Below are 23,067 nucleotides of genomic sequence, written 5' to 3'. Positions count from 1 at the left end.
CACCCTTGTTTAAAATCCTTCAGTAGTTCCCCCTGGCTTTGGGGATAAGACTCAAACTCTGAGCTTCTGGCTCAGGACTCATCTGCTCTGGCTGGCCTGGGAAAGCCCTTCTAGCTGATGCACACTACTCCTTAATCCACCCATGGCTCCAGCCTACACACCCTTCCCAGACTTGTCATGGGGTTTCAGATCTCTGTGTCTTTGCACGTGCTCATCCCTCCCTTCCCACCTGTTCCACGTAGGCCAAGGTTTCTCACCCTCAGCACTGTTGGCGTTTGGGGCTGGATAATTCTTTGTATGGAGGGCTGTCCTGTGTATTGTAGGATGTTTAGCAGCATCCCTGGCCTCTACCCACTAGCAACCAGCAGCACCTTCCAGTTGTGACAACCCAAAATGTCTCCAGACATTGCCAAATGTCCCGTGGGGGAAAACCTGCTCCTAGTTGAGAGCCACTTATCCAGGCAGTGCTTTCAGAACTCAGTTTAAACATGTCTCCCCAACGGGCTGGCCAGTGGCAGAGTAAGTTAAGTTCTTGCGCTCCACTTTGGCAGCCTGAGGGTTCGCTGGTTCGGATCCTGGGTGCGGACATGGCATGGCTCATCAAGCCAAGCTGAGGTAGCATCCCACATGCCACAACTAGAAGGACGCACAACTAAAAATACACAACTATGTACCGGGGGGCTTTGGGAGAAAAAGGAGAAAAATAAAATCTTTAGAAAAAAAACATGTCTCCCCCAGAATCTTTTCCTCGATCTCATCCCTTGAGTCTACCTTAGATGCCTGTCCTTTGTGTTCCGGTGGCACCTGGGACTTGCTCCATCAAAGCCCTCACTCCCTGTCTTCCATCTGTGGGTTTACCTGTGTGGTTTCCCCCATTCGACTTCTCAAGGGCAAGAATCATGTTGTATTCATCCTGGAAACCTCAGCACTCGGAGATGCAGGGTCTCTGTTTGTTGAGCAAATGAACAAACAAGTTTGTTGACCAAAGAAGTGACTCCTGAGCTGAGACTTGAAAATACGGGGCAGATTTATAACTCTGAGACATGTAAACATTTGATTTGACTGGCTTATCAAAACTGTAGACAAATGTATATCTGAAGTTTAGACTAAATGGTGGTTATCATAGGATGTCATATATCATCATAGGGTGCTTTAGCTAAAATAGCAGAAAACCCAACCTAACTTAAACTGTCTGAAATCATTAAGGGAATGTATTGGGTGCAGTATGTCGGGCAGGGTTTATTGGGGCTCCAGTCCGTTTCTCTGCATTATGCAGCACTGTCCTCCTCCACACAGCGCCTTCATGCACAGGTTGGTGGTCTCTGGTGGGAAATGGCTGCAGTGGCCTCAGCCCTCACATCTGCATCCTGCGTTGACCAATGCAACAGAGAATTTCTCTTTTCCCAACCATGGAACAAACTTTGTGGATTTTACCCTAACTGAGCCGCCATAGGTCAAGTGCCCACCCCTATATCAGTCACTGTAGCAATGGGGATGGGTAGGGAGGCTTACACTGATTGACTTACCCAGTGGGACCTCACCAATGGAGCTGGGGCAGCTTAGTGCCTCTAGACCCCTGGCTGAGACACAGGCGAGGAGTGGCTGTATGCTGAGGCTGTCACACTACCCGCTACCTGAGGAATACTCGTAGTTGGGCTTCTTAAGGAGCAAAACCCCCGTCACTCCTTCCGCCATTTTCAGCCTTTCATTGTTGGTTGGCCCTCCATAAAGAGAAGGATCAGGAGGTGACGGGCCAGTGACCACTGTTCGCACGAGCTTGGGAAATCCTGGCTGTAGTCAGAGGTTGTGTGGGAGGCAGACAGTGGCAAAGAGGGATTTTGTGAGTCTGGGTTTTTCAAGAGCTGAAAGGAGAAAGAGCAGATGTGAGTCAGTGGTGGGGAGAGCCTGTCTTGTCATGGAACCGTGTCAGCTCGCAGCCTCCTCGCTGCCTGCAGTGCCGGCTCTGCTGAGAAGATGAGGAAAAGCAGCTGAGGACGCACCTCAACAACCAGAAGCAGAATAGCTTCCCGTGAGAAAAAGCCGTTCTTCTGTGTTTACGTTCAGGTTGATTCCTTTTTAAAAGGTGTTTTTAATTCATCGACTGGCTCGTAAGCTGTTCTCGGTGTTCATAAGAAGTGCTGTGTGATGGTCATGCTCATGGCCTCTGGAGCCAGGCTGCCTTCAGATTGCAGCTCAGCTTCTTACTAGTCAGGGGATCTGAGCTAGTTCCTTCACCTGTCTGTGCTTAGTTTCCCCATCTGTAAAATGGGGCTACCGAGGGTCCCCGCCTTGTGGGGTTGTTGTGAGAATTAACGAGTTCGTGCAGGTAAAGCACCTGTGAACGGGAGCTGTTGCAATCAGGGCTGACAGGCACCGTGAGGGAGAGTGGGATGCTCTTTTCTGTTTCTTTTCCTTTCCAGCACTTCAGACAGCCCTCACTGCTATGAATTTTATTACACACCAACAAGAAGATTGTATTCTTCAAAGGGTGTTTCTCTCCAGCATGATGGGGCTGGAGAAGGGCTTTGTAAAGGGCGCCCAAGACCTTCCCCCTGGCCCCAACACAGGCCAGACTTCCAAAGGTGACCTGTAAGGTCACACTTTGCCAAACACAGGGGGGCCAGTGGCTGTCACTCGGTAAATGGGATCTGGTGACTGGCTCTGCGGTTGAATTTCCACTGTTCTTTGGAAAGCAGCGGTTACAGGGGAGAAAGACAAGAGGATGGAGCTGCTGCCCGAGACTCCTGCTCCAGGACGAAGAGGTTTTGCTTTGGGAGCAGCGAGTACTGCTGAGATTGGTCCATTTACTGAGGGCCTCAAAGCACCTTCTTTTGTCCTTGGCTGTTCGTCCCCATCATCTCTGTGTAACCATGGGACACTCTTTGGAAGAGTAACAAGAAAAAGGCTGTCCCTCTTTGCGTAGAAATCCAGGAGACACCCTATAATGTCTTTTCTACTCATCTAAACCACAGAAGCAGCAGCCTGTGTTCATAGCCCTGTAGCTTTGAAGTGATTCTGGGTCATCCTTTGGAAGGCAACCAGAGTGAAATTTGAAATTTTGCTGAAATTTAAGAAAATTCCATTTGCACACCTGTTTCAGAAGAGAAGTCATCACATCATTATTTTGAGGCCGTCTACCTATACCTACCTACCTATTCTGGTGGGTACCAGTCTCGCTTTATTGTCAGAGACCCTTCTGAGATCTTGCCTCAGGAGGAAGTTTGCCCCCACACCCTGGTGATCTTCTCCCACAAGGGGACGTGAAAACTCCTGAAGTCTGGTTCCCAGAAGCAGCTTTGTAAACGTGTCTCTGCTTCCTCTGTGGCAGGCAGCCCCTGCAGTGGGGCTGCTACAGGCAGGGCGGGCATTAATTGGGGGAGGCAGCCTTGTTTGTGTTGTGCAAAGGACCCTGTTTGGTGGAGAGAAAAATGGACATGGAGCCAGATCAATGCGTCATGACCAGATGACCCAGAAATGTATCTTGCTGAAACCCCGACTTGATCTTTGGGCCCTTGCTGTGAAGGTGCAGATTCTTTTCAGAATCTGTTCTCCATGCTGGATAGAGCTGTGATCTGCGCTGAGTTGTAATCTGGGCCTTGGGGTGAATTCTAGAGAGAGCCTTCAAATTCTTGTGTTCCAGAAGTGAAGTGCTGGGTGAGGCAAAGTGATGTTGCACACACTTGTGTGTCCTGGACAGTGTGGGCTTGTAAGACATCTATCTACTTTGGAGCTCATGACTCAAGAAAGGCTGGAATAAACAGCCTTCGGAGCCCTTCATCTCTCCTCTTCACCTCCATTCTAAATAGATCGTCTCATTCATTTTAGACACATGGAAATGTCTTTTACTGATGAAGACTTGTGAGCAGAAATTCTCCAGCCTCTCTTTTAAGATGAATTTCCGTTCATTCATTCAACAAGTATTTATTAAAGTCCTACTGTTTGCCATTCTGGAGGCAGCAGGAAACGTAGCAAAGAAAGTCCCTGCCCTCACGGGGCTTCTGTTCCAGAAGGGGGGCAGGTCATCAATGCCTGAGGACCTGGATGAACAGCTCGATGTCAGAAACGCTGTGGAGGAACATAAAGCAGGGAAGGCAATGGAGAATAACAGGAGGTGCTCTTCATAGGTTGGCCGGGTTAGGGCTCTCTGGAGAAGGGGCTTTTGAGCAGAGGCCTGAAATGAGGGAGCCAGCCAGGCCAACCCCTGGGAAGAGCTTTTGGGCAGAAGGAACAGCAAGTGGAAGGGCCTAGAGGAACCCATGCTTGGGGAGCTCAGGGATGTTGATCAAGGAGACCCCTGTAGCGGGATGCCCCTTCTTGGTAAAAGGTCTCAGCTTTGACTCCTTCCTCTCCTTCATCCCCACATCTCATCTCTCAGTGAGTCCTGTTAGCTCTTTTCTAAAGTAGATCGTGAACTCATCCACATCTTCTTTGCCCATAATCACTCTACTCCAACGCCTACCGTCTTCTCTCGCTTGGACTCCTGCAAGAGCCTTCTACCTGGCCTCCCGTGAATCCCAGTCACGCTTCTCCCTGCCTCCAGCTCTTCAGGAGCTTTCTATTGCCCTTGGAAACAGTCTAGCCTCCTTACCATGGCCTTCAAGACCCTCTGTGCCCTGGCCCCTGCCTGCTCTCCAGTCCCTGACACACGGATCTTCAGCCACACAGCCCGTGTGTTAGTCAGCTCGGGCTGCTGAAACAAAGCACCGCAGGCCTGATGATTGGAAACAACTGAAACTTATTTTCTCACAGTTCTGAAAACTAGAAGTCTGAGATCAAACTTCCCGTGTGGGCAGGGTGGGTTCCTTCGGGGGGCAGGAGGGGAAGACCTCTCCCAGGCCTCTCTCCTCGGCTCCTAGATGGCCGGCTTCTCCCCGTCTTCACATCGTCTTCCTTCTTCCCGTGCCTGTGTCCAAGTTTCCTCTTCTTGTAAGAACGCCAGTCAAGTTGAATTAGGGCCCACTCTGATGACTTCATTTTAACTTAATTACTTTGGTGAAGACCCCTTCTCCAAATACAGTTGCATTCTAAGGCCCTGGGACTTAGAACTGCGGTATACGTATTTGATTTGGGGACACTATTGAGCCCATAACAGTCCATCTTTCTCTTTCTCAAGTAAAATAAGCTCTTCTCCATCTCAGGACTTTTTCATAAGCTTCCTGTTACCTTCACATGGCCAATCCCTCCTCCTTCAGGCTCCAAAAATGTCATCTCTTCAGAGAGGCCTTCTCTGACCGTCCCCATCAAACTAGCTATGTTGACGAGCCCATTTTGTTTGTTTTATTAAGGCAAAATTTGTGCATGATAAAATGTGTAGGTCTTTAGTGTACAACTGGATGAGCTTTGACAACCGTGTGTACTCTTGTAACCACCAATCCAACCAAAATATAGAATATTTGCATCACTTCCAGAAAGTTCCCTCATTCCTCCTTTCAGTCAGTCCTCAGCATCCTCCCCAACTGGCAGCCACTCTTCTGATATCTGTCATGATAGTTTTACGTACTCTTGACTTTATTCAACCAGAATTATTCAGTATATACTCTGTTGTGTCTGACGTCTTTTACTCATAATTTATCTATGTTGTTGCATGTATCAGTAGTTTATATTTTTTATTACTGAGTAGTATTCCGTTGTATAAACAGACCACTATTTGTCATCCATCATCCTATTGCTGCACATTTGGGTTGTTTCCAGTTTGCAGCTATTAGGAAAAAATTATTATAGACATTTCCACTTAAATATTTTGTGAACATATGTGCTATGATCTGAATGTTTATGTCCCCCCCAAATTCGTGTGTTAAGTCCTAACCCCCAATGTGGTGCTATCAGGAGGTGGGGCCTTGGGAGCTGATTAGGTCGTGAGGATGGAGCCCATGAATGGGATTAGTGCCCTGATAAAAGAGACTCCACAGAGCTCCCTCGGCCCTTCCTCCATGTGAGAACGTAGTGAGAGGTCTGCAACCCGGAAGAGGGCCCTCACCCAGCGGGACTGGCCCCTGATCTTGGACTTCCAGCCTCCAGAACTGTGAGAAATACATTCCTGTTGTTTATAAGCTTCCCAGTCTGTGGTATTTTCTCCTGGAAGCCTGAACAAACTAAGACAATATGTTTTTATTTATCTTGGATGAATACGTAGGGGTGGAATTTCTGAATTATAAGGTGGGTATCGTTTAACTTTTTAAGAAACTGCAAACGAGTTTACAAAGTATGTGTGCTCTTTTTCTCTCCCACCAGCAGTGTGACAGTTCCAGTTCTACTCAACCTTGCCAACACTTGTTGTCATTAATCTTGTTAATTTTAGCCATTCCGTGGATGTGAAGTGTTGCCATTTCCCTAATCCCTGATGAAGTTGAACACTTTTTCCCGTGTTTATTGGGCACTTAGGTATCTTCTTATTCTGTGGTATCTATTCAAGCATTTTCCTCAATTTTTAAATTTGATTGTTTGTCTTTTTGTGATTCATTTGTAGGAATTCTGGATACAAATCCTAGTAGTTTCTCCTGATCTGTAGCTTCTCTTTTCATTATTTGTCTGATAAAAAGCTAGTTTTTAATTTTGATGAAGTCTTAGGACTACGGAATGTACTCCAGGACTAGGCAATAAGACTGAGCTGTGTTGGAATATTTTCCAGAAAAGAGGATACTTGGGGTTCCCAGAAGGGCTGTCATTTCCTTCCAGTTTGTTCCGGTGGTGTTTCAAAGCAAAGCTGAAGTCACGTGGACACTGCACCACAGTGTGGGGAGTCCTGGTGTGCAGGACTGCTGGGCCTGCTCCCCGGGGCACCGCACACTCCAGGGCCTAGGTGTGCAGATGTGGAGAAGGAATGGCCTTAATTTCTTCTAAATACCTGTGGCTTTTGCTGCTGAGTTATGATATACCATAAGTGTCCAGAATCTTAAACATATACATGTCCTCTAACCCAGTAATTCCACTTCTGGGAATTTAACCTAGGAATGAACCCATGGTTATATACAGAGTTTTAATCATAAGAATACTTATTTGTTTCTATAGTAAGATATTGGTGGTTTGCCTAAAATAGTGGACTGTTAACGATAGTTTGAAAACTCCGTATAGCAGAATGCTATGAAGTCATTTAAAGTTATTCTCTGTGATACATATATTTATTGGCAGAGACATTTATTTACAACATTGCTATAAAAAATGTTTTAAAATATTATATGTAATATAATCTCATTTTATAAAAACCTTACATATGTATGCTTATACTATACGCATACATAAATGTGTGTGTGTGTTCTGTTTATAAAACCATGACCCACGTGGCTCAGTCTGAGAGGATCTATGTCAACAAAGTAAGTTTAAAATGCTCTACTCTTTTACTCATATTCTCATATACATGAAGGCTATTATATCATGTCCAGTAATAGTTTTAAAATTCCCTTAATTCCTCCCCCATTCACATGCCGTAGCCACTTCTGCACCTCTCTCCAAAATCCCAGTAAGATGTCCTGCCGCCACACTCCCTCCCGCACTTCCTGTTCTCCATGACCAGAGCCAGAGCATCTGTGGGGCGATGGGGGGCCCTCCTCAGAAGGGGATGAGGGAGACACTGCCATATGCCAAGCCAGCATTCTCTCTGGTAGCCTGGGGTGGAGGTGGGCGAGGGTGGGAGCAGGGGCAGAGTGTTGGCTGTGCTCCAGCATTTGTGGCCTTCGGCCTATTCCATCTGCATAGGGAACGTCTGGCGGGACATGTGAGGTCACAGTGTTGGCAGTGGTGACTTCTGGTGGTGGGATGAAAGTGGGTTGTAATTTTTTTCCTTTTGCTTATCTGTTGTTTCCTAATTTCCTACCATGAACAGATATTCCCCGATTAATTTTTTAGAATTTTTATTGAAGTATATCTTCATGAATTTATAAAAATAGTTAAAAAAAAATAGTTCCCCAGTGCTTCTCAGGAGCATGAGATTGAAGGAACAAGTATGGTAAACTCCAAGTCAGAGAGATTTAGCAGTACCTTCCCTGTCCCAGCTACGGCCCTGCCGTGGCACCCAGGCCAGCCATCAGCCAACTCTGGGAGGCTCGTCTTTGCTCCTGTCTCTCCCTTTTGGTCAAATAAAAGCGAAAGACATTTTCAGAAACATGCAAGTTAGGGAGAAGGACTTGGGGCAAGTTAAGCCAGTAGACATTGTATACCTTGTCTGGAAAATAGGTACAACCATATGGCCTTCGGGGTGGTGAGATTACACATGGAAAACCCAGCACAGGGCTGGCACCTCACAGGTCCTCAAGCAGACCTGAGCACCTGCTGGTGAAGTTCTTTCACTTAATAGACAATTACTGGTTTCAGCTTTGGGCTGGGCCCTGGATTGGAGGCTGTGGATATAATGATAAGACGCTGATCCAGCTCTAAAGGAGCTCCCTGTCTGTGGGAGAAGGCAAATAACAATAGTGAAAGCAGCTAACATCTATTAAATGTTTTGTGCTAGACATTCTTCTGAGCACTTTGTATTTACATATGGGTACTTTTCATCCCTATGGCGATCTCTGAGGTAGATTATCTCAATAACTAGTTTGTAGTCTGTCCTCCTGGTCACAGAAGTCTGTTCATCCCTCTGTCAGAGCCCATATCTGTGCTCTGGTAATAGATCTGTATGTATATGTACAGGGGGAAGAGCTTGGGTGCTGGAATCAGATTGTCTGGGTTCAAAACCCAGCTCCGCCAATAATGGGCAACATATTTGATCTCTCAGTGCCTCAGTTTCTTTGTCTGTAAAATAAGGATAATCATAGTTGTTACCTCGTAGGTTATTGTAAGGAAAAGAGTGAATGTATCTAAAGCACTTAGAACGGTGTGTGGCATGTGAGAGAGTAATCAATGCTGCCGTTGTTCTTTGTCTCCTCCCACAGACTGGGAGCTCCTTGAGGGCTGGGTCACTATCTTATTAATTGTTGTATTTTCAACTCGCAACCCAGGGCCTGCCACAGGGTTGAAGTCCATAATATCTGTTAAGTAAAAGAACCAATGTATCACTGCTCATATGTTCTGAGGTGGAGAGGGCGGGGGGGATTCCCTTCATGAGTAGACATCAGGTTCCCCCAAGAATGATGGTGGTGGAGGAATCTGGGCCCTCCTAGAGCAGACAGAGTTCAAGAAACAGTAAACGTGAGAACCAGAAGGGACTTCCCAGACCATAGTTCAACTGTCCCATTTTACGGATGGGGAGCCCGAGTCTCAGGGAGTTAATGTGACTTAGTCATGCAGCTCATTAGCATTGGAGGAGATTTTTAGGGATTGTGGGCCCTTTGTCTTAACCTCAAATTCCACCGCATGGGCAATTAGACGAACTTTTGTATTTTCATTCAATTTCACTAAGTTTTATTGAGTGCAGGTGCCTTGTACTAAGCTCATGAGAGACAGAGGTGAGATGGGCTGAGGGAGCATCCAGACTTGGGCAAGAGAGACATTAAATAAGCAAATACAAGTGTGAGGAGGGGGCCCAGGGAAGAATGAGAGTTTGTTGCGTTTCCATCTGTAGATGTTGAGAGACTGAAAAGCCGAGTGAGAACGGTGGGAGAACAGGAGTTCTTTAGAAGGAGGCCTGAGCAAGCCCGTGGAGGTCAGCCTTGGGTTAGGACTCTGGGCCTCCCGGGGAAAGGAAGCCCCTCTCTCCCATGCAGCATGCACACCCGGGGGAAGCAGGGCTTGTGCCTGCTGGGGCGTCATCGGGCGGATGCAGTGGGAGCCTAGAGAACGAGTCTCCACCCTCCCGGTGCAGGCAGCACCTCCCCACCAACCTTCCTGAGAGCTGCCCAACCCGCACAGCCCCGCCCCAGGCCTCCTGGCCCAGTGGGAGAGTGGGATGTTGTTTTAAGAAGTGTAATTTTGCTCTGCTTGAGGCACAATTATGAATTCACATAATAACAGATCTCTCAGTATGATGGAAATGCATAGCGTGGCTCATGGGTGGGAAAAATCATAGCGGGTGCAGTGCCGTTAATCTTCCACCTGGGAGTAGCTTTGCTTTAAGCATCCATTACTTAGGGAGCCTGGGGATGTAGGGAGGGAGGGCCGTGTGTGGGTAGGAACCAGCAATGACGAGGAAATGTCAGAGGCAATGTGGTGCAGCAGGACATGCAAGGAACAGGAGCTGGGGGAGCAAGGCTCTGCCACTTCCCCTCTGGGTGACTTTGGGTAAGTCATTCCCTCTGCCTCCACCTCCTCACCTATAAAATAGAGCTTGAATCAGATTGTCCCCTGAAGTCCCCTCAGGCTTTGCAGTTCTGTTCAGGATGTTCTATGCATTGTGAAGAAAACGTCTTTCAAATGTTGCCTTCACTACCCTAGAGTGCCACCTCAAACCTTTCCCTAAAGAACCCCAATGCGCAAGAGCCCCGGGGCATCCCCCAGCCCAGGGTTTGGGGGTGTACACCCAGGCACGAAATGTCTTTGAGGTCTTTTTTTATTACCGCAGAGGTAATTTCAATTCTACTCCACAATCTATCCTTGCTGGCGTTAACATAAAAATAGTATTCTAGACTGCTTACTGCCACTGTTTGTTGATTAATCTAAACTTGAAGGTTGAGAGAGAACCTCGTCTTCTGGTCTTGTACCATAGCCAAGCCCTAACTCCGGGTGATAAAGCTACAGGAAATGTCTACTTTCTTTCTTGTGCTTTCTGTATTTTTGATTTTCTCTCTAATGTACATGTACCAATTTAATACTAAAGAAAAGTAAATAAAATTTTAAAATATGAAAAATAACAAAGTTCTGACTTTTGTGAATAGGTTTTAAGGAGGGAAGGGCTTCCCTTCATGAGTGAGTTCCCTGATGATGCTTTCTGGCTGTGCTCCATCTTAGATTCCCAGTGTTTTAGGCAGCGTAATTATGTGAGAAATCCATGTAGTTGAATGAGCACAAGTAATAACAATGAGGATGATGATAATGGCAGCAGCTACTGCTGTTGCGTTTTCACCATGTGCTATTGTTTGGAACTCTTTAGATGTATCCACTTATTTAATCCTTATAAAGCCTTTGGAGGCAGGTCTTATTATCCTCATTTTGCAGATGAGGAAACCAGAACATCGAAAAGTTAAGTAACTTTCCTGGTTGAAACCTCTTTTCTGCCCTGTCTGTTTTCCTTCTGGTTGTTGCTGCAGCATGTGCCCTGGGCAGCAGCACCTTCACTGTGTCACAGTCCCTAAGACTTCTCTGCTTCTGTTCCACGGGACACCTGTGGGAGGCCCTTCTGCCCTCTGGCACCTGCACAGATCTCAGAGTGCAAGGACAGTCTCTGGAGCAGCCCTTGACTCACGAGGGAAGAGGGCTGGGGGATAAAACTTCATTACACGATCCTAAAGCACATTCTACGTAGTTCCCTGGAGGGTCCCCAGCGGGATCAAGCCTCACTGGCCCACAGCAGTCTCTAATTTAGTACCCCTCCTTTGATTGGCTTTTCTTCCTTCCCCAATTTACTTATCCTCAGCCCCCACTCCTGTTCCCTGGAATTATTTTCCAAAATAAATGATCTGTATATAAACATATGTCTCAGGCTCTACTTTTGGGGGGAACCTACGCTAAGACTTTGCCCAAGGTCACACAGCTGTTCAGTTGTGGAGCCCAGACAGGAGAATATTCACTCTGGGTAAACTAATAACAAGCACTGGGAACGAGACTATCAACGCGTCAGTCTTTCTAAGTGGGCATGTGGGTGTGCCGGAGGGTGCACGCACGCTCAGACAGGTCTGGGACTGGGATAAGTACACCAAATGCTAACAGATTTTTGGATTTCTTTTTCCCGTTCCTTATTTGTATTTTCTAATTGTTCTAAAGTGACAGTGTGTTACTTACGTAATGGATGGAGAACATGGTGGCAAACTGATCTTTGCCAGTGTATTCTCATAGACTCGTGAGTTCTTTCAGCAGACGATGGTAGCCACGGACACACTTGAAGTGGATGCGGATTACCTGCTCTCCCACAGCCTCACTATCAGGTTATCACAAAAGCAAGTCTCATGGCAGCGTCTGCCACACATGCAGACTTATTAAGGAAGCGTTCATGAGCAGTCACACGTAAGACAGTCCATGCAGCCTGCTCTGGAAGCTCTCTGCCTGCTTAGGTACTGCAGCCACTCCCGAATGAAAGGTTCACAGGAGGAAGGCAGGAGAACATTCTACATTAGTGGGTTTCAACCTCGAGCTGGCATCAGAATCTCCTGGAGGGCTTGTTAAAGGACAGACTGCTGGGCCCTTCCCTGAGCTTCTAATTCAGTGATGCAGAGGCAGAATTTTGTTACTCTCTCTGATGACGGGCATGAGACAACCAGCAATTCCCAGTGGTGGACACGGAACCATCGAGAGTCAGTCTGCAGTCTGGAGTGTAGACTGCAGGGTGTGCTAAATTCTTTTACCTAAAAGGCAGAAAGGTGGAGAATGTCTCTAAGAGGTTTCAGAGAATACCACTAATGTCGTCCATGAAGAGCCATTTCTCATGATCATTACGCCCCTTAGCAAAGCCCCCGCATTGCTTAAGCTGCAGAGAACTGAGGTGTGCATGGAGAGCTGGAAGGTGGCTTTCCTCCTGTAATGCTAGCTGACTAGCCCGTTGTGTGCAATCCTGGATAGGGCCCCTAGGATATAACATAATGAGCACATACATCGAACATCACCCATCCAAGCTGAACAATTTAGAGTCAATTACAGACAATATTAATGGGAAGGAAAGTTAATTAACAAATCAATGGGCATTTGTTTGATCCCACAGACGGAGCCTGAAATCATAGAGGAAACCAACATCGACAGAGTTAATGAGCCCCGGGGCTACGCCAGGTCGAGGCAGATGAAAGGCCACTCGGAGACCTCCACACTCAGCTCCCAGCCCTCCATCGACGAGGTCAGGCAGCAGATGCACATGCTGCTGGAGGAGGCCTTCAGCCTGGCGTCCGCGGGCCACGCGGGCCAGAGCCGGCACCAGGACGTCTACGGCTCCGCGCAGCACCCGCCCTACTCGGAGGTGGTGACCAGCGCTCCAGGGACCATGACGCGGCCCAGGGCTGGGGTGCAGTGGGTGCCAACCTATCGCCCAGAAATGTACCAGTACAGTCTGCCCCGGCCGGTAAGTCAGACACGCCGCCACTGGCCATCCTTGGTCAGCCTGTCTGGGGCATCCCGCAGGGTCTCAGAGCGGTGCTTCCAGTGATGAGCCTCCTTGCGGTTTGCAGACAAACTTTGCTGGGTTCTCATGGCATCTTCCACCCATGATCCGAGGCCTAAGCCTCTCAGTCCTCTGGGCCCAGGTGCACCGGAAGCCCTTACGTCCAACCACAACACATTTCAGAGCGAAGCTCCTTTCCCACTGTGCCTCCTGTGAAGGGCTGACCTCATTCTTCATGCACTGGTGGTTTCCCACCCACCATTTTAATGTCAAAACTCATCACAGAGCCGTATGTTGGAGGGTGTCGCCTGGTGGTTCAGAGCAGAGGCTCTGGAGCGGGTGGCTGGACTTGAAATCTCAGCCCTACTGCTCACTGGCCTTGTAACTTGGGGACATTACTACAATTCTCTGCAGGTAAAATAAAGAAAAATAGCCTACTTCCTAGGTCGTTGTGAAGATTAAAAAGGTAGATATGAGTGAGGTACGAGAAGAGTGCCACGCACACGGTCCACGCCACGGGAGCATCAGTTGTGACCGTTTCATTAGTGGCGATTGCACCTCAGTATCTGAGAAGGCACCCAGTGACTGAAAGCTTCCATGATTTAAACAACAATTTTAATTAGTTTGCATTTCGTTCATCACTGTAGCATCTATATATATCTTATTGAAAAGGTGGACCTAGTTTTATGAGCCATAGGCCATAATAGACAATGTTTTGTGCATGTACAGATCCCACCATTGCAGTGGTCCATGCCGTCTCCCCATGGTGCTATGTAATTATGTAATTAAAGCTGACGTTTCTTGTCTCACTGTTGTTGGTACTGATCCAGGTGTCAGGTGTATGTTAGCTTACTTATTTAGCCCTCGCTGCAAGCCTCTGAGAGGGTGAATATTTTATCCCTACTTTATAGATGAGGAAACTGGGGTTACACAGCTTGTTCAAGTCACACAGCCAGGAAGGGGCAGAGCTGGGGCCGCAGGCCAGGCAGCCTGGCGCCTGAGCCCGTGCTCTTAACCAGCATGCCGTTTGGCCTTGTGCTTTGGTACATTGCCTCTCCATTGTATTATTCCCTTCATTTGCAGTAGACTATTTGGGACACCTCGGGGCTTGTGAAGCCTTGTGATAACTTCATACCGCCGCCCCCCAAAGTCCATGTGACACTGGCACTTAATGAATTGCTGTTATGCTGCATAACTGCATAGTGTGCACACTATTGTGAATTTCCTTACTGTTCTCCTTTGCTCCAGATCCCCCGTCCATGTCATTGGGATGGCTCCCCTTGACATTGCTCCTGGTCCGCTCAGCCTCTCTCTGTCGGTACCCTCTCTTTCAGTGTCAGTCTGTAGCCTAACCTTTCCCTGTGGATTAAGCTTTAGCTGGAGACATGGAAGTTTATTTCACACTGAACCTCTGGTGCAGGGGCAGCTGTGCTTAGGTGGGGTCATCAGCACAGCAAGGCTGTGTCCATAGGTTGGCAGGTACAGAATTTATATTTCGTGCATTCACTCCACAGTGGTCAGACCCCGGGAGTCTGATGCATGCCGATTAAGCTCACAACAGTGCTTTATTCTTATGAACACTAGCTTAGAACCCTGCGGTGAGAAGCCAGATGGTCAGCGCAGCCAGAGCACTTACATTTGCTGGTCATCATGGTCTTTCATTAAGTAGAAGTAAATTTGGGGAAAGTAAGACGTTATCAGAAGGAAGTCATCTTTCTCCGTCTGTGACACACAAACCCAGAGAGTGTGGTCAATAAAGGAAATAGGGTGAACACGGGAAATCGTTTTTGCATCCTATTTTCTGAGATAGGGATGGAATGCAATGCAAAATTCTTAATATAATTTTTAAGCTAAAATAGGAAACTTTGGGGCTATGCCCAGATCTCAGGAAGATGAGTTTGCCTCTGCCATCAGGGTACCAATTTAATAGGCAATTAGTAGAAATCTGTCACCTTAAAATACTTTCCCATGACACTCATGTTACAGTTTCCACAATTACGCTTTTCTATTAATTGCCCATTAAATTGATACCCACTTTATGGGGGAAGAAGGGATTTTCTCTCTGAGCTTGAGACTACACCCTAGTCTCACTACACTTATCAGCACCTCTCAAGTGGCTGTCCCTGGGAAAAGCTGCCTGGATCCATTCTACGTTGATTCACACCAACTCAGTTTCACAGGCTCGTCCTTCCTGATCTTGTGCATTGGCCACGGCCCTGGATTTCCCTCACCCCACAGTTCAGTGCTGCTAAGCCGCTAAGTGACCTCAGCCACTGACTATAAGTCTGAGTCTTAGAATCTTCAGCCATAAAGTGGTTGCGATAACAGGGCTGCTGTGAGGAAGAAATGGGAATCCGTGTAAAATCCTCAGCACCTGCCTGGCACCTCACGGCTCCAGTCCCTGGTAGCTGACGTTCGTCAGAGGGCTTCATCTGGTGCCCAGCACATCGAATTAGTCGATAGATGGTAGTCATTACTATAAAAAATTCTCCTTCTCATTGAAAGGAAGTGAGACTCATTTCATTTTCCCCCACTGGTTGTGTCCCTTTCCCTGACAGTTCTGAGCATCTTCTCTTCCTCCTGCTCTGTTACATTCTTTTAAGAGCGTGCTCCGGAGCCCAGAGAAACTTCACTTCTTTAAAGACGATCCTCCAGAACAAACAGACGCCTCTGTGTAGAGGCTAGATTCTGGGAATCTGTGAAGGGATCTGGGTTTCACAGAGAAAAACCTAAACAACCAGGATGAGTCTTCCAAGGACAGGCAAGAAGATGCCACAACCCATCCATTATGCCTCAATTTAACAAAGCCATCGAAAACTTTCGTTTGGGACATATAAAAATTTAGATGGTTATGTTTGTTGTAATTCAGGGTTGGCAATTGTACCAGGAAGGGCAAAAACATCAACATTATATACTTTAAAAATGAGGCCACTGGGACTGGCCCAGTCATGTAGTGGTTAAGTTCACGCACTTCTTTGGCGGCCCAGGGTTCACAGGTTCAGATCCCAGGCATGGACTACACGCTTCTCATCAGGCCACGCTGTGGCAGCATCCTATGTACAAAATAGAGGAAGACTGCTATAGATGTTAGCTCAGGGCCAATCTTCCTCACTGAAAATAAATAAATAAATAAATAAGGCCAGCAACAAATGGAGGACTTGAGAAATAACACAACAGAGAGATGGGCATCAAACCAGAAGAATATCAAAGGCAGTTCTTTTGTTACAAAGGTTTCCTTTTGCCAACAACACATGTGGGCCATATTTTTATGAAAGGAGAAAATAGGTAACGATGCGCAGTAGAAATTATGATTCTTAACCCAAGTTCTTGCCAACCCCCTTGTGCTATTATAATGTGGAAATCAACAGAAAAAGTGGCAGTTTAGAGTGATAACTATGATTACTTTTCGGCTTCAGAAAGGAAGCATGTCGCGCTCTGCCATGGGGCAGCTGAATGCACTCGGCCAGGCTGCTGGCATCCATATGACAGGACAGGGGCCGCCGGCAGCCTGGGATTTCTGCAGCGCAATTCAGGAGACTCTTGATCCTATTTACCCCTTGAATCTGTGAAGATATTGGACTCAACACCGAATGACCCGTCCAGTTTTGCTAGCAGCTGTAGTAGGTCTGTGTCAGGTGGAATGAAAACATCCTACAGCTTTCCTGTTGGTGTCAGAGTCGGGGATTCCGAGGAAGGGGGCAGAGGGAAAGCATCTCCCCACTAGAGGCTTTACGTGTGGAGCTGACAGTAATAGTAATAACAGCAACAGCAGCTGCCATCTATCGAGCTCCCACTGTGTCCCAGACGCCAAGCTCAGTGCTACGTGGACATTCTTTCTTCTAATCCACCAACCATGCTGTGGGGTCAGTGTTACTATCTCCTTGTACTCAGTGAGGAAACCGAGGCCTGGAGAAGGAAAGAAGCTTGCCCAAGGTTACACAGCTGGGCAGGGCGGGACTGAGGTTGGACCCGAGAGCTGTCAGCTTCCAAGCCACGCGCTTTCCTGCCCCGGCCAGCTGAGCCGTGGGCATGTCCCCCAGGCTCTGATGTGAGCGCCAATCTCCCAACCTCAGGTGTGGCCTCATAAGGAAGCTTGCCTAGTCTGCAGGGATTTCGTCCATTCCTCTCACTGCCCTTTGTAAGGGAGACTATTAGGACGAAATTAAGAATTTTACCACCTCTTTTCCTCCTCTCCTCTCAAAAACAAAACAAAACAAAAAGTCCCCTCCCTAAACCTTTGTTAATGATGAGATATGCAGACATAGTGGGTATGAGTTTGCATCCACCGCAATGCTTAGGTTCAAGAAATGTTACATTTCTTGTGTTTCTCCAAATACATTAGAATCTGCTCTGAGCTCCCATCTGGCCAGGTGGGTGGGAAATTCAATTATTATTGGGCTCCCTCTGCCTCTGGTTGCACAAAAGTCATCGGCAGTTTGGCGAAGCTGGAACACCAGAATGTCTGCCCCAGGCACTGTGGGTGAGGATGAGCCAGCTCTCAGGAGTCCTTGAAGGTAGGTCACTCTTTCATACCTGGGCCAGCCTGGGCGTGGGGATCTTCACCTCTGGACTGCCTGAGAAATCGCCTTTGAAAACCAACTGAGTACCCAACATCTGGCAAATGCATACCCCTCTGAGCTTAGACAAATCATTCAAATGAGTAAAAACTAGTTTATACAAGAAGGCTGCATGGGAAGGGAGCGAGGGAAGGAGGAGAGGAAGTCTAGAGAATACTTATCCCAAGCTCAGGTGTGCAAGACACATAATCTTCTCCACGAACCAAAAGTTCAGTCTTGGTCAGTTCAGGGTGTCCCTCCCTATCCCTGGGTTAAGCTTCTTTTGGGGGTGGGGGCTACATGCCTGGTGAAAAGCATGGGGAGGGGCTGGAGACAAGCTTCAGTGCTGGTCCCAGTTTGTCCTCATCTAAAGACTCTGGCTGGCATCCCCAAGCAGCCCTTGTTTCCATCTGGTCTCCACGTGTTAGTCCAGGTAGAGCACAGCTGTGTCCTTGTCCTCCGGCATACAAGCCCTCTTCAGACCCCTCCCCCTTCCCAGGCTTGACGTGCTCATTCTCTCCCTGTCTCTGTCTGTCTGTCTGTCTCTGTCTGTCTCTGTCTCTCCTCTCTGTCTCCCTCTCCCTTTGTCTCTCTCTCATGCAGACACACACACACACCCCTGGCCCTCTGCCCTCTCTAGCAGCTTCCTCATATTTATCCCCCTCCCCGGCCCCCTAGAGTGAAGCAGGACCCAGAGGCTCGTCTCAGACCATCAGTGGGCCATCTTCAGTGGCTGTGGCCTTCCTTTCCTGGGGCAGGAAGGTGGGGTGCCTCCACTGCTTGGGGTGGGGGAAGGCCCTGGATTTAAGGAACTGTGCTGGGGGAAAGCCTTGGTTACTACAAGGACTATATCAAAATATTACCTGTCTGAGAAGGAAGGGAATGTCACTTATGGAGCATCTGTGTTGTATGCCAGCCATTACACTGGCACACAAAATGATTCTTTCACACAGACTTTGAGTGGGGGTATGATACTGTTCCTTTCATCACCTGAGAAAGCAGGCACAGAGAAGATAAGTTGCTTGAGGTCAAGCAGCTGGTAAGGATCAAAGCCAGGATTCAAATTCAGTTTTGTCTGACTTCAAACCCATGCCCTCTGCGCCACACCACACTTAGCTCAGAGTCGCGAGACAGTGCCCCTAACTAGCTGTGTGATTCTGGACAAGTCAGTTTATCTCTCTGGGCTCAGTACCCCCCTCTCTTAAGGTAAGGGGTATGGTCTCAGTGTCTCCTGCTCTCTTTCCAGCTTGAAGCTTCTATGATTCCCGAGGCCCCGGAAGCCTCCAGTATTGCTCTGTCAACAGTAGCTCTTGGTGACCTGACAGATCAAGATAAGCACTGGGTTTTCAACACGGGATTAGTTTTCAATTACCAAGCAACTGTTTTTAGCTAAATAAGAACTGTTTTCAACTAAATAAGAGCTATCCTTCTGGAAGATTCTACTTCTTTCCCTGGGATGCAAAGTTATTTATAGCTACATGTGGCCTTGAGTGGACGCGTGTTCTGACTGGAGCAGCATTCTCAGGAATGTCAGCAGGAATGGAAACATGGGCGCCCCCACTCTGACCTAGGGCTGACTTGCTGGCCCTGCACAGGGCCTTCAATGAGCGTGGGTTGGCTTTGTTCTGCCAATTCTCCTTCCTCCCCCAAGGCAAAGCCTGAGACCCCCGACCTGCTCCTTCAGCCTCAGGCTGCCCCCTTTGACCTATTGCCTCTGTGGTGCTACCCTTGAAGTTGATCTTGACCAGATTCCTCCTCCTTGAAGGATGCACATGCACAAGGAGGGACCAGCACACAGTGGGTCTCACTTGGGCCCATTCTCCACTGGGATTGGTAGAGAGGATGGCCCTGACCCACCCCCCTCGCCCCTACCCAGGGACACCAGGACTGGAACTTTGAAAAAACTTTGGCCACCTTCTTTCTTTCTGCTTTACAACCAAACTTCTGAGCCCAGAGTGTCCTCCTCTAGTCACACCCTGGCTCTTTCCACCTCAGAGATCTGAGACCTGCTTACAGAGACTGCCTTCAGTTCTTAGTCTCTGAACTCTTTCCTAGCCAGAGGGCAGGGATCCCAAAAGATGGTGTCCTTGGGCCCGAAGCTGGACAGCTCGCAGCCACTATCATGGAACTGGGTACTTGGAACCAGGCAACTGTTTTGAGCAATGGCTTCCAGTGGGATCCCAGTCACAAAGCAGCCAGCAGAAACCCAGGTTCCAAATACAAGAGAAAGGAGCCAGAAGGCGAAACCAGGAGGACTTTGAACCATGAGGAACCTGCACAGGGGAGGAAGGAAGACACTGTGGGTGGTTCCCTCAGCCCTCGAACACAGGGCACAAGCTGCCTTTTTGCTTTTTCTATAGCCCCTGTGGCTGCCCCAGGGCCCTGAGGCTATAGCCCAAAAGGAGCTCATCTCCTGTGCAGTCTTGTTTTGTACCTGAAAAAATCTTCCAAAGAAAGGAATTGGTTTGATACTTGTCCAGAGTTCAGAACTTTTAATCAACTCTTTTGGTGAACTGCTACAGCGCAGACACAGGCATAGAAAGCTTTGTCTTAGCTAGAAAACTGTGCTCACCACAGAATAAGCCTTCCAGGAACCAGGGATAAAATAGGTTGTCTGTCTCCTCTACTGAGTGCCGTGAGAGGCCGGAAGAGAGAAGAAGGGCTATGAACCCTTTCTCTATTTTGGGAAAGGCATGTCCTTACTTGTTGGTTTATTGATGATAATGGAATGCAAAGCTGGAAGGACATCCAGGACAATGATTTTCAAATTCTCTGCAAAACCTTACGGTTCAGGGATGTTCCCAGGGTGTCATCATGTAGGTAAGCAAAGGAGGGCTGCCCTCCCACCCAACTTCAACCAGAGAAGCTCTGCTTTAATCTGGTCATGTATTTGGGTTATGTCAAAATTGTTTCATGGCTAGAGAAATGTTTGTTTGGAAGCCAGTGTGCTACTCCAATGCCTTATTTCACAAGGAAAACAGAAAACAAAAAAATGAGGTGCAGAGACTGAATGACATGTCCACAGAGAATGAATGGCTGAATCAAGATGAGAGCCTGGGGTCTCCTGGCTCCTGGTTCACTCAGCATTCATTCAGCAAATGGTCAGTTAGCACTGCTGGGTGTAAAGCATTTTTCTTGGTAAGGTAGGAGTACCAGGACGAGATAGACATGGTTGCTGAACCCCAAGGAACTCAGGGTCTACTGGAGCTTAAGATTTGGCTCCCCGAATACTCCCTTAGCATCCGTAGTCTACTGATGCTCAAAGGGGAAATGCAGAATGGTAGTGCTGCTTTTCGTATTGATGTAGTCGGTACCTCTAGATCTGGGCAAATGATTTCTTTCATTCTTGTTCTGGAAAGTTAGTATTGCTGGTATACTTGTAGGCTGACAGTTATTTTCTCTGAGCACTTCACATTCTGTGATCTTCCAGGTGCTATTGAGAAGTCATCTGCCAGTCTAATTGCCATCCCTTTGCAAGTGCCTTTTCTCTGTGGCTGCTGTTAAGATCTTCTCTTTGGCTTTGATATTTTATCATTTCGTACAAGGTATCTAGGCTTCCCTTTATTTTACTTATTCTGCTTGGAATATATTGTACTTCCTAAAACAATTAATTTATTGATTTTATCAATTCTGGAAAATTCTTAGTTATTACTTCTTAGTAATTTCTTCAGTTCCATTTTCTAGTTTTTAATAAACTCTCTCTTCATCTGTGACAAATCTGTTACTTAATTCCCCTATGTTGAGTGTTCTGTTTCAGTAATTCCATTTCATTTCTAAAAGTCCTGTTTGTTCTTTTTCAAATCTACCAGATCATTCCTGATAGTATCTCTGTCTGGTCAATTTTTTTTAAAAAAACATTTCTTCTGTTGTTATGTTCTGCTTTGTATCTGGAAATTTCAAACTCTCAAGTCCCTAAAGGTCTAAATCTGTTGTTTGTTTTTTCTGACTTTCATGCATGTTTTCTGGTCTTTGATTATGAGCTCCTGGTTGCTTCATCTTAGTCTGTGCTGATCGCGAGAGCCTACTTTAGAGATACTCCCCCCCAAAGAGGACCCACAGTCGCTTCCGCCTGAGTGCTACCAGCCTCCTCCTGCCTGGAGGACCACTGTCAGCCCCTTCCAGGCTGGCAGTGAGTGAGTCTCGGGTTCACCTGCCTCGCCTTGCCCCATCCCAGGCTTGATCTCTTGATTGATGGCCAATATGGCATTTGTCTTCCAGGCAACCCCACCCCCTTTGCTTACTCCTCATTAGTTCCACCTCTGGTTTCAGCTCATGGTTTTATTTAGTTTGCTGAGGTGTGTGGGGCAGGGGTGGGGTGGTGGGGTAGGGTTTGTGGGGGGGTTTTGAGATTTCCCTTACATCTTGCAATTCCCCCAGTGCATGAAAAGGTATGCTTCATCCAGGATCTAGTTATGTAGTGGGTTAGCCCTTACAAGTGTGTGGTCTGCCAGATGCAGGAGGGAGAAACCTCATTCTGTTTAAAGGATCCTATTTATGGAATCCCTCTACTGCTGCTTTTTATCCTGTTGCCTTTGGGTTTAAAGTCCTGTCGTCTTGTTCCTCGAGAGATCGGTAGGCCATGATACCTAAAGAAAAAGATGAATGAGAAGCACAAGTTAAACTTTGCCTTCCCAGAGAGCATGTCTAGATTTTTTCTAGCTAAAGAAGGCTCTGGCCTGGCTCTCTGGTCCTGTCTCTGACCGTTTTCCTCTTATCCCCTCATGTGTTGGTTAAAGTCTTCACTTTTGTAACAGTTCCAATGCGTTATCTTTGAATAGATTGCAAGATACTTACACATATACTGAATTGCTAGGTCTTCTTAGCACCCCTCTGAGCAAGGCATCCTTGCCCCATTTCAGAAGAGGACACTGAGGCCCAGAGAGGTCACCTGACTTGCTTAGGGACAGAAAGTCTATTCATCAGCAAAGCAGGCCCTCCGCCCATACCTCCTGACTCCAGATCCACTGCTTTCCCCCACCAGACCTGCTTTCCATGAAATGCAACCAATAATTCATTCATTCATTCCTCTCATATTTATCGATCATCTGTGACATACCAGGCGCTGCTCCAGGCCTGAGGAGGACGTAGCTGACAACCAAGCCCCTGCCTCATTGCAGTCTAGCAGGTGGCAGATAATAAGCAGGCAATGATATAATAAAATACCAAAGTAACAATTGCCGTGACGAAAAATAGCGCAGGATATGGAGACAGATAACATGGGGCTCTAGGGAATCTGGGGCTGGATGGATGAAGTAAAGGAGGGAGCCCTGGGGACATCTCAGGGGAAAGCATCCCAGGGAAAGGAACAGTTTGTCCGAAGGCCGGAGGCAGGAGAGAGCTTGGTGTGTCTAACAACAGTTGAAGGACTGTGGCTGCAGTGGCCAAGCAGAGGGGCCAGTG

General features: G+C 47.5%; 1 protein-coding gene across 2 annotated transcripts in view; it reads left to right on the top strand.

Moving 5' to 3' along the window:
* Positions 1–23,067, top strand: part of KIAA1549L (KIAA1549 like) — a 274,267-nt gene that overhangs the window by 232,647 nt on the left and 18,553 nt on the right. For both annotated transcript variants that reach the window (XM_070564670.1, XM_070564669.1), the window contains exon 17: positions 12,722–13,072. In XM_070564670.1, the coding sequence (XP_070420771.1) occupies positions 12,722–13,072 (351 nt within the window). The remainder of the gene's footprint in view (positions 1–12,721; positions 13,073–23,067) is intronic.

This window comes from Equus przewalskii, chromosome 11 (genome assembly GCF_037783145.1).
Source record: "Equus przewalskii isolate Varuska chromosome 11, EquPr2, whole genome shotgun sequence".
Lineage (NCBI taxonomy): Eukaryota > Metazoa > Chordata > Mammalia > Perissodactyla > Equidae > Equus > Equus przewalskii.
The sequence above is the reverse complement of the archived record's forward strand: the minus strand, read 5'-3'. Positions and strand labels throughout refer to the sequence as shown.